Source organism: Xiphophorus hellerii, chromosome 3 (genome assembly GCF_003331165.1).
Source record: "Xiphophorus hellerii strain 12219 chromosome 3, Xiphophorus_hellerii-4.1, whole genome shotgun sequence".
In the NCBI taxonomy this organism is placed as follows: Eukaryota; Metazoa; Chordata; class Actinopteri; order Cyprinodontiformes; family Poeciliidae; genus Xiphophorus; species Xiphophorus hellerii.
In genome coordinates, this window is record NC_045674.1 from 15,726,008 (window position 1) to 15,740,818 (window position 14,811).

Sequence of the window (14,811 nt, forward strand, 5' to 3'; positions counted from 1 at the left end):
GGCGTGCAAGGTGTGCATGCAGGACAACTGCAATCCAACCAACAAGTTCTTTGCGGTACTTTTTCATGCACAGATTGATGCAATTATAATATATTGTGCAGTTCTTGATAATCAATGTATTATTAAAAACTAATTTAACAACATTTTGTATCCATCCCCAGTTTTGCGCATGCTGACAGTGCGCCTTGGAAGGTGCGTAGATTAAAAATAATGCATTCAGATTGTCTGTGGAAATGACACTTTTTGGGTGTTTAAATCAAGATCTTCACAATGATCCAGTTTAAGACGTGTTAAGATGCGGATGTGACCCTTGGGTTTAAATTGTCTACCTCAGCTTTAGGACACGATCCAGAACCTGTGTAGCTGTCCAAGTGTCATCCTCACAGCAGGCTTTAACTAAACTGTTAAACATGGAAGTCTGAGTCCATCAAGTAGCTGCATTAAGGCTAAGAAAGTAAAGAGATGAGGCAGATACTTTGTGTTTTTTTGTGTTTTCTGATGGCTAGAGAGTATATTATAAAAAGCACACTATTGTTCCTCATTTTTAGAGTGTGGTTGCTTAAAACTCTGTAGATAAGTTGAGAATTCATCTTGACATAACATAAATTTCATCGATCTGCTATGACTGATTATAGTTTTTTTATGTATAGCCAATTAGTGGGTAAAGTTATAAATTTAAAGTCACTTACAAAGGCTGATAGTTGCTACAGTTCCAAAGAAATATTGCTTAACACAATTACTCATTGCATTTGGAAACACATTGCACATGGTGTAAAAAAAAACTAAGTTAACTTGCAAAACTGAATATTTTGACAAAATGATTGAATACACATTTTTGTTATATAATTGCTTGGAACCATGGTTGAAGTATGCATTTTATTTGTTGCGGAAGCAACATTGCACATTGCCAACATAATTGAGATATCATTTGTCTTTCTGCAATGAAATTTTAGGTTGTGTAAGATTGGTGAGTTCTCTGAAGACATTTACTCGTCACGTCAAGGCAATGGTGCATTTCCCCTTAAACTGCGGTAGCCATCCTTCTGAAATTCATTTTACCTTATTCATGTAAATTCGTATCCAGAAATGCATCATCCAGTCAGTCCAACCATGTAAACAGATTTTAATTAATATATACCAGTTGCACTCAGATACTGATCATTGAGCCAGTTGGTAAATGGGAATCTAAGAAAGCCTAGCTAAATTCATGGAGTCTTTGACTTTGCAGCAACACCTCACCTTGAGCAATGATGTGTGCAGAAAGATCATTTGCATTGTCCTGTTTAAGAAATGCTTCTATTGCTTTAAAGGTTCTGTTTTTCACACACATGCTGTCATTGCATAAGTTTAAATTAGATTTGCGAAGGACAATGATACAACCCTGTAGGAACACATACCCCGACTTTTGGACTTTTGCTGATAACTTTCTGTGTGCCCCTTTTTATTGACTCATATTTATAATGTCTCACATTTCAAAAGCAACCTTCTCTACACTAGCATCTAGGGCAAACCTTCTATGTATTGTCAGAGTCAAGCTATGATGCTCCAGGCTCTGCTAAATTGTCTCAGAGATAAGGCATAGAGTCAGTCAGTGCACACATGGGCACAAATCTGCACACAATCAGACAAAAAAAGTTAGAGCTATGCTCCACTATGTCTTATAATTATTATCTGTGGAGACCAGCCAGCATAAACACACCTCAGATGTGCTGAAACAGGGTCACTGTGACAGAGTTAAAGTTCAGAGTGAACGAATGAAGGGTAGACACACTATTATGGAAACACACTGAAGGCAATGCAGGATGATTGAGGTGACTGAAACCAGCATGCTTGGCACTCTTATCAGGGTCAGCCACAAGGCTCAGGCCAGCAGCCTGTGACATGATATTAAATGGTGGAAGTTATCATCACTGATGAAATGCAGGCGAAGAGAAGGTGCAATCAGCCAGAGATCCCCCCTAAAAAAACTCTGATTCAGACACATGACAGGAGCCCAACAAATAACACACACACACATAAACATACAAGGGCAAACGTGGCACAGAGAGAAGGACAGTCCGAGACGTGAACTGTCAGTCAGATAGGAGCGTCATGGTCACACTGTCAAAACACCCCCTCAGTCTAAAATCCATTTGATTAAAGTGGGATCTGTCCAGTTCTGCTTGAATCCCATCAGTCACAAGTAAGAACTTTAGAGCTGATTGACAGGAGAGAGTGACATTTGGTTATTATTATTACTTCACTAACATAGGTTGTGCAGACGGCTACAAACTCTGCAACACAACGCTGTCCCACCAATAATCTTAGATATTCTTGTGTGATGATGTGCATATTATTCAGAATAATTGAGTCTTTCAATAATAGAAAGTTTACTGTTTCCTGACGGGACATTCAGTATTGTTAGTGTGTGACGCTGTGAAGATAAATTCTTCTGTCTTTTTATACTGGTGTTGTTACACACACATACTCTTATATGTGTGTGTGTTGTGGGAAAGAAACGTGGGAGTTTGTTTTTGAGTTCATAGCATGTGGTTGTCCGTCTCTGCCATACACAATGGGCCTGAAGCTCAGCCATGTTTCCTCCTGTGGGTAATGGCTCAGTGATGCAAGTTCATGGTTGAGTGCACAGTGTGAGCTACAGGTTTGACCAAAGCTTGATGTGGAAGGTGATGAACCCCAGAAGTAAGTATAGCTGCATTGCCGTTTATTCAAACTTTATACAAGCTTACATTTTAATTTTAGCTGACTTATCTGTAGATTTTGCTTAATGTAACTATATCATCATAATGGGCTACTCCTTATATCTGGTAGCCTAATTCAGTTGGGTTTTTAGCTATCAAAATATTAAATATACTGGTCAACCAAGATGTTGGATTTCACTTAGTTTGTAGTCTGTCACTCAGTAGAACACATGATTAAATAATAAACCTACTGAATCATTGTGAAGGAGAAAGCACAATGTTAGTAGATGTGGAATCAAATGACAACCGATCCCTGTAATATCAGTTATCAGTTGGGATGTCACAACATCCCTGTTGGGGTTTAGCAATACACTGAAAATATGTTGGCATTCCAATATAAGCTCAATATAAATATAACAAACATCTATTTGGATGGTGAAATATGTTTATAAAATTTAGATTTCTTGTATTGAAAATCCTTCATGCAAATATTTGACCTTTTTAAATGTAGTAATTTGGTAGCTTCACTCACTCGTTACAGACAATAGTACTCAAGATGCTAAAGATCAAAGAGAGGTATTCCAGGTAAAGTAGCAACAAGAGAAATGTGAGGAAAATATTAATTTCTCTTAAATAATGCTGTTGTCAAAATATTTAACAATAGCATTGGTTTTCTAGCAATTTATCACCACTCTGAATAATTTAACTCACTTATTGGTCTTGTGGTGTTCAGCAGGGATCAGTCCTTGGTTCCATATCATTGTTTATCGTACACACTTGTTTATCGCCTATAACTGGGCTGCACAGTGGAGGAGTTAGTAGCACTGCATTCTACACCTTACATCAAGAAGGTACTGGGTACAAATCCAGACCTGAGGTCTTTCTGTATAGAGTTTGCATGTTCTCCCTGTACATGCATAGATTCTCTCTGGGTACTCTGGCTTCCTCACGCAGTCCAAATACATAACTGTTAGATTAACTGGTCTCTAAAATTGTCTATAGGTGTGAGTGTGTGCATGCTTCTACGTCCTGTGTGTCTGTATTTTGCCCTGTGATGGACTGGCAACCTGTCCAGGGTCTATCTCTTCCCAATGACAGTTAGACATGGGCACCAACTCACCCCGTGACCCTGCAAGGGTAGAGAATGGATGAGAAAACTGAGACTTCACAAGTGTGTTCAAAATGACTGTCACAATTATTTGGGTAAATATTAAATAGCATGCTGTGGTTATTCACAGATAATTTTAAACTGTGTAATAAATTAACAAGTTTTAAACTGTATTTTTAAAGAAGAATGAAGAGAGTCTTGACAATCATGACACTGCTTCACTTCTTGATTTTGTTCTTTGTAATTTACAAATTTTAAATTAAAAAAAATATTGTGCCTCAGTATAGATTTTGCAATGAGATCACACAAGGTTGGAAAAAATACCACTGAACATATCAAAGATAACTGAATAGATGAAGATCAACAAATGGCACAATGTCTGGGATTTAATACACATATTCTTATTCAGTTGATAAGTGGCATTGATTTGTGGGTTGGTATTTTAACTAGTTTCAGTAACAACATTTATATAATCTATTTAAACCTCATTTCCTGATGAAAAAGAAGCTAAAAACTTGATGCATTTTTGTTTTTACTTTTTAGGTTGGAAAATAGTTTAAAGTTGGTAAATGTTATGTTTTACATACAACTATTTAATCGAAGCGTGTTTAAATAAAACAAGATGTTGCGGACAGAATATCATAAGTTTTGGCTTCCTCTTGATTAAATATGAACGTACTTGATATCTAGTCAATTTAAATTAAGTGGTCAAACAAACTATTGCCGCAACTGGGAAATTGTAACTGGAAGTTGTAGAGTAAATGAAGTGAGGTTTAGTGTAGCAGGACGGGAAGGATGGAAGGAGATAGAGATGAGGGATTGTGGCTAGTGGGGTGATGGTGGGAGGGGGTGGGTCAACCAAAAATAGCCATCTCACATGTTTGCTGTGTGTGTAGTGAGCTGTGAAACAAGCAGAGAGAGACGTCCTGTTGAATGTCTTGCTAATCTAATGTCTCAGCCTGATTTTTGCTAATGTAATTGCCTTTTTTTCAGCTGCTTTTGCATGCAGTCATGTCTTTTCTCAGCTACACAAATGATCTGTTCTTTCTCTTCTCTGGACGATGTTGTTTTGTTTTTAATGAGTCCTAGAAGCTAACTGTGCCTCAGATGATAAAAGTCTATGAGAACGGCCAAGCGACTGTCAAAACTTATCAGCTCATCTGCATTTATTTTTTGCCCTGGTGTATTAAAAGGGTTGAGTTGGTCTTCAGGCAGTTGATGCAAAGTGTGTATGAAATCCAGACCACTTTGCTTAGTTTATTTTTATTGTTTGACTCAATAAATACTGATTTAATGCTGTGTTTAAAGAGTCATTTGGTCTATCTACAAATCAAATCAAGCCATTGTTCTCTTGCACTGGGCAAGCTGAAACAGAAATATTTTACTCCTGGCTTCTTTGCAGGTAATTCCTTTCATTCCACAAGGTGTGTTTTAACATGTTGTGTGGATTTTTGCCTTTTTTTGTCACTGTTTCTCCTTGGTTGTCCTGACTTCCATTACTTTCTCCCCCCTCAGTTATTGCTCTGTTTGAGTCTGCGCCAGTGGTATCAAGGCAGTCTCATGATTTTCTTTACTGTTGATCCTGGGAGCAAAGCATGCTGGGGGTTGAGTAGCTGTAAGGGCATCATCGGAGCATGCTGCAACTGGGGTTTGTCTGTGTCTTCATCTGCTGATGTGTTTTTAGTGTTGCAGTCTCACAATCAGCCTTTGTTGGCAGATGGAATATGTGGTAAGATATTCAAATTATACAACCAGCTAATGGTAAACAGAATATACCACAGTGGTTGATTATTTGCTGAGGTTAATGTGAGAATTCACAAAATTACCTGTTGGGTGCACCTCAATACTATCAAAACAATTGCTATTACATCACTATACCCAACCCTGCAGTTAATGAACCAGTCAATGATTTTAGTCAGCATTATTCAAAAAGTGTCAAATAAGTGGATTTTAGCATTGGATATCTGCTTTGTAAAACCAAAAGATAGCCAAATGAGAGATGTTTTGAAGATTTTTAGGTTTTCTGGCTTTAAAATATGATGAATAGCTTTTTAGCATGAAACAGTAAAATTCAGTAGATTACTTAAAAACGGCTAAATATTGATAAACCTGGAGGGCATATTTACTGCACATCTTTTAAATGTATTTAGAAATTTACTACTTACACAGTCTTAAAGGGTGTTTCAGTATGAGTTGTCCTTTATTTTTGCCTGAAGCATAAAACTAAAGCCAGCATAAACTCATGGAGCCCAGCTTATAAAAAAAATTATCATGGGATTGCACAAATTGTACTCACTGGTCAGTTTATTAGTCTCAGCTACGTCAAACTGATGCAGTCTATAATAGCCAAGCCATAAATCCTACCTTCATAAAGACAGTCTGTTTTTTTCCAGCAATATTTTGTTGGTGACTTAGAGGAAAAGAACGCAGGCCATCAGTGTAGTGTACATTTAAGTAAAGAGCTAAAAGGCACAAAGAGCACCCTCAAGTTAAGAATTCCTTAACAGATCAGCTGGATTTATATTAACATTAAATTCCACACAAGGGAACTTGGTTTACTTAAGTGATTTCTGAAAGAGACTGGTTACACTGAAATCTTATTCAAGGATATAACAGTAAAATGCAAATTCACGTCACATTTTTCACATTTGACTTAAGAAAAGTGAAACACATCAGTGTTCATACAAAAGTCTTAGGTTTTATTGACACTTTTCTGAGACACTGTGGTGTATTTAACCAACTTTGAGGTTTTCCTGTATTTTTACATGGAAGGGAACTGTTTTATCAACATGTAGGCAAAGAGCTAAACTAGTTCCTCTTTTGCTTTTGTGCAAAGTCTTAAAACAAGGTGTCTACTCTTTATAAACTACAGCTGAGAATCAAAACTGTTTAAGAAATTCAAAGCCCTGTCAGGACATCTTTTTTTAAAATGCAGCATTTCTGAGGAACTGAAGAGGGTTCTTTTGTCTGCCACTGTTTCTTGTGTTTCACTGGTTGTGGGTAGGGTGCAGGCTAACTATCTCACCATTCACCTCTACCAGTCGTATCACTGTGTGTCGTAATGGACTTAATTCTGAACATGTGTAGTTGCTTGATTCTTGTGTGTTGCAGGAAGTCTTTCTGTACTATCCACTCTGCTGAGCATCTGCAGCAGCTTTCTGCTTTTCTGCAGCACTGACGTCTTATCAGATATGCTTGAATATTGGGGCCAATCTCTTGGATATCTTGTCTTTTTGTACTTTCCCCTGTAGCTGTAGTCATGTGATGTATTATGTGTAGCGGATATGAAAAAGAAATCAGCAATCTTTTTTTTTTAATTGCCAGCTTCTTGTGATGTAAAAATTAGGCCAAGATCATTTCAGAGCTTTTTTCCCCTTTAATGATCTGTAGCCTGTAGAACTCAACAAAAAACAAATGTTTTCCAAGAAAAAACATTCTTGGAAAACAGGACACAGAAAAGTAATAAACAGGACACAGAAAAGTGCTTACATTGGTGTGCACACCCATACACTAATTCTTTGTTGAGTAGCATTTCATTGTATTGCAGCAGTGTCAGTCATAATAGGCTGTCCTAACCAACCCTAAACCTGCTCTAGATTTGAAGCATTGGAGTCTCGAGATTTTGAGCTAGCAATGACTGGTACTTTCTCAGAAAGTACCAGTCATTCTATCAAACTAAGGCTCCAGTTCCAGGTGAAGAAAAGCAGCACCAAAGTTTATCTTGCCGACAGATCAATTTTCAGTTCTACTGTCCAAATTTTATGTTTCAATCCAAAGTCTTACATCAGATTTAGGTTTAGTGTCCCTTAGTTGTGCAGCACCTAATTTAGCCATTGTTTGTTAGAGGATGCACAATTTTAGTGTTGCAGCCAGCACCATGCTTCACTTTGAACAACATGTTCTTTTAGTGATGTTCATGGCTGATTTGGTGCCAAATATACTTGTGGGAATAATAACTTTTTTTTCTTTTCAAACCTTAAAACACATTTATTCCACACTTTATTGCCACATCAATGCAATTTAAAATGTATTTTTGTCGTGGTTAAATGTTTGCTTTTAAGACTGCTTCTTTCTTGCCACCTTACACCATAGCAGTGCAATTTAAAAAATAAGGATTGCTGGTGAGTTTACAACATAGCCATAGTAGTTGCTTGAAATTGCTGCAGCTTTTTGAAATGTTCCTGTAGACCTCATTGCAGCCTCCCTAACCAGTTTCCTCTTAATCTGTTGTGGAGTGACATTCACTTCTTGGTAATATCACCGTTGCTCCATGTTTTCTCCACTTCATGATGACTGCTCTCACTTTGTTCAGTTGTACATCTAAGGACACCAACATACTTCACTCCAAGCCAAATAGTCAACGTATAGTCAAGTGGTGACTGACCATTCGTATTTGCACAAACCTTTCATACAATGGCACAGACCACCTAAGGGACATCTCTCCCACTTTTTTATACGTCATTCCTGTACCCCCGGGAGTTCCCACATCCCTCTTTTCCTCCTTGCATCCTCTGTTTTGGTTACAAATTGTCACAGATCTACACGCCACACTTTCCTGCAGACAGCCTCCTCCTTGAACAACGACATTACATGTTCCTTTTCCTTTCAGGAGTTATTAACCATCTTCCAGTCTTAGTGACATAGTAGTTATTTAGTGAAGAATCATACAAATGTACATAACTCCTCACTGCATTAGTTCAGCGTTCCCCAAAAGTATTCATGTCTCCTGCAGGTACAAAAACTGGATAGTGGAAGCAGACTAGTTGAAGAGAAATATCAGCATTGCTGTCTGAGTTAATTTCCGCATAAAACATGGCAAGTAACTTCTGACCAGTCAGACACTTTTTCACAGAGCACTGACGGAATATATCTACATAAATGAGAGCTGATTTTAGTACTTAGGATGAAGTACGTAAGGGCTTTAATGCTTTAGAAATTCATTTGTGCCTTTCTCCTGACTGATACCTTTCAGAAAAGGATGTTGGATGCTCTCAGTGGAACCTGGCTTATACTAGATCAGCTGAAATTTATGTCGGGTTTTCAGAGCAACTGATAGCAGTCGAGGACTGTCTCTTATTAAACATCAGTTTGAATGTGGTTGTTAATTTTGAGCACATCCACAAATGCTAGGGGAAGTGCACACTCTTGCAGCTACGTGGTTTTAGTCTTTTTATATTTTATTTAATTTTATCCTCCACCTGAAAGATTTCAGTTTCTCTCTGAATTGAGTGGAAAAGGTGTTAGGTCACCTTAAAGGCAGATAGAGTTCTGAAATGATTAGTCTCACATCTACTGTAGATGTAAGTTTTTTCCCTTCTGTCTGCTTTCATCAAGGTTAAGTAGTGTGACCTTCTGTCACACTGTCCACCATGTGAATGGAGGGGCTGCACTTCTTTTCGCACTTTAACTGTTTCTCAGGTTACCAAACATGAATAAGGGAGGAGTTGTGACCAACAAACATCATAAAGCCCAGTCTAACACACACACACACACACCCCTACACCCCCTCCCCCCCCCCCCACACACACATCCACCCTCTCTTCTATTCCTTCCTTCTTCCACATCCCCATCTCTCCCTGGAGTGTGTGCATTAACGTGCAGGAGCGCAGCATCTCGCAGTGCATTCACATATACTCTGCTAAATGACTGGCTGCAGAGAGGAGATGGGGGAGGAAACAGGAAGGAGGTAGCATGGGAGAAAAGAAGGTGGGGAGGGCACATACAGCGGCGCATGCATGTGTGTCTGAGAGGGAGAAAGAGAGGAAGAGGAGAGAGACGGTAAGAGAGAAAATGGGAGGCAGCATCACCCACCCAGACCGGGAAGAGAGGAGGGGAGGGCAGACAGCGTGCTCGTCCCTCCAACAGACAGAGGTGGAAGGGAAGTGGGCATGAGAGACAGAAGGGGAGCACAATGAAGGAGTGCCATTGTCCATCCTGGCAGCATTGCCGTTTCACCATCTGCTGAAAGGCAGAAAGAGACGGAGGAGGGGACAAGAAAAAGAAGAGAACACGGAGGAGGAGAGGATAGATGGAGAAAAGCTACCGGCAATGACTTTGTGAATTGATCAAGCAGAAGAGTGGATCAGAGGAGAAGCACGTTTTTTTTTTCTATGTCAGGGAGTGGAGGGAAGGAGAGCCAGACAGAGGGAGAGGACGGATGTTCGGACAGTCCGGGGATGTTTAAACATTAATGTGGCTTTCAGATTAATATGGAACTTGACTTTAGATAAATGGCTGTTACTTATCAACTGCATGCTTTATAAACCAAAAAATGAACTACTAATGTTTTGCCATTTCTTTTAAAAAAGGCAGATTTGTTAGACTTAATTTATACAGAGAAATTTTATTACTTTTCAGATTTTTCTATTAGAATAAGATCTGCTCAGCCGCAGGAGTTATGTTATACAATCATCTTTAACTGCTGCAGAGAATATTCAGGTGTTTTTTATGCAACTTTTCTTAGCATTAGTTGTCTTCTAAAGTCAAGCATAACGATGTTGTTCTTTACAGCATACTGTTAATCTGAATTTTGTTGCTGTTCTTGCAATATTGTTAAGTTTATCACTCCAACTGGAGTCGGTGCATTCAGCCAGTGGAGATGTCAACATTGATTGGGTTTTATGGCTGGTGTGATGTTGGTCAAACTTTGATCATTTCCTGAACTGTATTGATCTAAGAGTCTGTAGTTCTTTTTTTCCTGCCATTGGATAAAAAAAAAGCTCTAATGTAGAGTCTTTGATGCAACAGCTAGTAGATAATTGCTTGCCAAAGCAGTTATCTCTTTGAAGATTTCTGCTGTTGTTGGGACTTCTTGGCATAAAACCTCTGCAGGCATTTCTCCTAATGTCTGTTGCCATCGCAACGGGCGGCAGCTGCAGACAGAACATGATGTAAAAATCTTTTCTTTTTGTCCTTGTCTTTTTAAAACTGGTGCTGTTCCATTTGGTATTTGTACGCATTTTATAGATAACTAGTTATAGTTGCATCTTGTTTCTTTTTAACTGGATTTTACTTTATTCTCTAGTCTTTGATTCAGGGTTGTTTCAGGTCATCTATACCCTCTTACCCTTTCTGTAGGGTTGTCCAGTTTATCTGTCAAGCTTGATGTGCTGCTATCAGGCATTACTAGATAAATGAATTATCATTCTGATTTCTCTTGTACATATCGGTGAGTACAGCTGCTTGGCCTCAAGGCTGTGCTTCATGGTGTGTTGGTGACTCAGGATTTCTGTCCATTTTGAGGGTCATCATCTTTGTCACCTGACCTACACTGTGTTCAGTGCACTAAAAATAATATACCAGGTCTGTTACGCCTTTGTTAAAGAATACTTGTAGTTTCCTCTGTAATACTTGCTTATCCATGCATACTGGATCTGTTGCCTTTTTAAAGTGCTAATCTTTTTTCTGGAGTTTTAGTTCTGGATAATATTTGCCTGGGTATGTTTGTCCAGCCATAATTCTTTACAGCTTTCTGGAGCTCATCCCAGCCTTTCCAACTGGCAGTGCTTTAGTATGACTGGATCCTCCATGGTGCTTTTTGTCCAACACCAGATGGATGGCTAGCTAGAGTTGCTAGACAATCCCTCTGAGGTGCTAGACTTGTGTAGGCGACTGTTCCTCTGCCATGAATCCAGCACCCACTACAATCTTGAGTGGTGTCACTTCAGGCCTAGTAGATCATTTAAATGTTAGTGTGGAAGGAAGGCATAAAATAAGCCGCTTGCTTGCAATTATTGAAACTTTGGTGCCATATTAAAAACTTTGGTGCATGTTGTTTGGATAAATAGGCCACCTTAAATAGGCATGGATGAATAGTGCCTCATGAGGTGGGACTGTTGGTGTAGCACTGCCTCCTTCTGAGGTTGAACTGTTTTCAGACTGAATTATTGGATTGATTTGGAGTTTAAGGAGACTGTTAATGCAATCAGACTGTCTTTTCTAGGTTGGACTATGCAGAACATGAGATGTTTAAGGGTGTTTGTGCACTGGAAGATTTGCCTTAGATAGGGAGTGAATATAAATCTGGGTTTGCGCATGTTAAAAATGTCTGCATCAACACTCTTCTCTCAGGTAATCTGGGCTTGCTGTTTGAACTAGGAAGTGCTAAAGCAAGTTGGTGCAAAGTGCATTGGGTTCATGTTAAACATCAGTGAGCCTCCATTCAGGGAACCCTAAGTGAGGAAGTCTAAACCAGACCTGTCAGGTCTCGTCATCATCACTACAAGCTCCCTGGTAGGCACCATCATCCTGTGACCTACATTCTGCAGTGTTACATCACCGCTGTGCTACTGCAGTGTGTGTTAGTGTACCAGACACTGGCAGGATCTCAGACTCAACGTACCGCTATCAAATGGTGCTTCAGAAAACAAAAAAATGCATCCTTACCTAGGTGGCCAGTTATAGGGAACAAACTTGAACCAAGGCCGGATCTGTTGTTTTAGCCATATCAGTAACCTAATTCAGGAATGGGCTCAACTCTGCCAGCCCAGTCTTAATTACAAACTTTTCATCTGTCAGTTTTTCTAAAGCCACCATGTCTAGCCTCTAGTTATCCACAATCCTTGCGTAGAAAGGAAAAAAGCATGGTTCAACTTTAATATATTCAAATAACGAACTGTTAAACTAGGCAGTCTGGAGAACGGGCGAGCAATCGCGGGAGGGGGTGAGGGGGAGCGAGAGATCATCTGGAAGAGGCGAGAGGACGTGGTGGCTCGCGAGAAGGCAGAGGCATTGGAGAGACAGAGGTTGGCAGAGTATATTGTGTGGAGGAAGAGAGAGGACTTCCAAGATAAAAAAGGAGACCAAGAGAAGGGAGGAAAGGGCTCTGAGAAAGGGAAGGAGGCTTCACCAGAAGTGATCTGGAAGAGGAGAGAAGAAGAAGAAGAAGAAGAAGAAGAAGGGGAAGCAGGGAGGGATAGAGCAAATGCCATTCAGAGAGGACATGAAAGCATTTGGAGGAAGAGGGAGAGGGAGTGAAAAAGGCAGCCAGTGACGGATTCGCATTGCTTTTGAAACAAGTGTTCAGAAGACTGTACAAAGAGTTTGGCAGTAGTCGTACATCAGTAAGCCTCCTCTCTCTTTTCTTTAGCAGCTCTGCAGGTGTTTGCTGTGTTATCGACCAGTTGAAGTTGTATATTATGCATGTGTTGGTGCTGTTTAGTTGGTGTGCACAGCGTCTTTTAGAAACCCCATGTTGGCCGCTAATAGAATTTTTATAGGCCTACATCAAGCAAGGTAGATTCGGCAAAGGGAACTGCTTCACACGTGCACGCCAACACACACATGAAGATATGTACTGCCCCACACATGTAGACAGATCATTAACAAGTGTGCGCCCCTAAGACAAACAGGAGAGGGTAAAGGGGGCGCTTAGAGAGACAATCACTTGTGTTGATTCTTCATGGTGCTGGTGACAGCTGAATAACACTTACTCTTTGCAGATTACGTCGGGTTGAGGCACTCACGGATGTCTTTTTACATTGGGTGCAAACACCAAAAGGAAACCTCTGTGGAGAGCTAAAAGTTTGTCTTCATCTATTCAGGGGAACTAGACAAACAAAAACTTTACAAAAGAACTGAGGACAACATGAGCTGTACTTGTGCACTAATAAACTATTTTCATCTGTATTCCAACTTTATGGTGGAGGCCCAGCTTCTCCAACGCACCGTCTCCCATCTTGCACTCATTGTGGATAAAGCCAATTTTATTGCAGTTTGTTTTCGGCTGCTTGGTAACGAGTGGAGGACAGACAACCAGAGAAATGGATGTAGAGCTCTTGCAGTGAGCAAGAAGGACAGATGGTTGTATCTCCTTTCAAAGGGAAACTTTGAATTGTGAGACAAAAAGACTTTAAATCGCTGCAGCCAGTGTGGACTTAAAATCTCGCCCTGCATAATTATGGAGCTTGTGCAGAAAGCCAAGTACACCCACATTCGGAGTGAGTCGTTGAGCTCAACCGATGAAACAAACTCCAACCCATCATCGTTTCCGCCTTCCAGCCCAGTCACCCCACTTACCCCCTCCCCTGGTTTACCGTCTTCTCTCTCCTCCTCGTCGCTCACTCCCATCTTGCCCCCCACATCTCCCAGACAGGCTGAAAACAGCCCTACCACTCTCTGCTCCTTCTTCCCCAGTATGAGATCCCTTCGTCTGGGTGTCTCCGCTACCCTTCTCCCAGGACCCAGGGCTGCTAGCAGGTCACAGCCGGCTCAGGCGCCTGTTGAGTCCTCTGGAGATGACAGGAGCAATTCCAGCTCCTCTCCTCCTCTTCATCAACACGTTGCCCTCCTAACTGCTCCCTGTCCCCCTCCCCGACCTCCTCTGCAGGACATGAACCGGCTTGCAGGGGCCTCCAGAAGGGCACGGGTGGAAGGAGGTCAGCTGGGAGGAGATGAATGGACACGCCATGGCTCCTTTGTCAACAAGCCCATCCGTGGCTGGCTGCATTCAGACAATGTGGTCAGCACCAGTGGCGTTTGCTATACAGTACGGGTAAGCTAGCACTCTTATATTATCACTCTCTTTGGATACATAAGGTGTGAAAACATGCAGCCAGTCAGAGAACAATCTGAGATATTAACAGTATTTTAAGGATAAGAACCATTATTTATTGTTTTTTTTTATATATACGAAAAGGTTCACAAATCATAAACACTTTGAAGAGCTATAGAACAGGGACGTTAAAAAACGTAAAAATAAACACAAAGACAGAGTGTCAAGCTTGCAGCTTTCATTAGGCATGGGTTGGTTACCACTGCCAACGATATTCTTAGTTCTTTTGAAAGCTTAACGTTAACTGAACAATGTCTAATACTGACACAGTTAGTAAATAGTACTTTAATGCATAGTCTTCACTTTGAAGTGTTGTGAGTTTTTAATGTTGTGAGATCTCATGCCACGGGATCTCAATATAGTTTTGTAAAATCAATATGGTTTTGTTAAAGCATTTTTCAGAGAATATAGATGAAACTAAATTTACATGAAACATAAAGGAGCCCAAAGACTCACTGCCTTTTTTTACA

At 40.2% G+C, this 14,811-nt stretch overlaps 1 protein-coding gene across 4 annotated transcripts in view; it reads left to right on the forward strand.

The window, feature by feature from the left end:
* shc1 (SHC (Src homology 2 domain containing) transforming protein 1) overlaps nucleotides 1-14,811 on the forward strand; it is a 29,906-nt gene that overhangs the window by 1,752 nt on the left and 13,343 nt on the right. For 2 of the 4 annotated variants that reach the window (XM_032557633.1, XM_032557635.1), the window contains exon 2: nucleotides 14,117-14,281. In XM_032557633.1, the coding sequence (XP_032413524.1) occupies nucleotides 14,120-14,281 (162 nt within the window). In that variant the 5' untranslated portion in view covers nucleotides 14,117-14,119. Of the gene's footprint in view, nucleotides 1-9,560; nucleotides 14,282-14,811 lie in introns of those variants that run through there. The other 2 variants (XM_032557634.1, XM_032557632.1) reach the window with 2 other exon arrangements.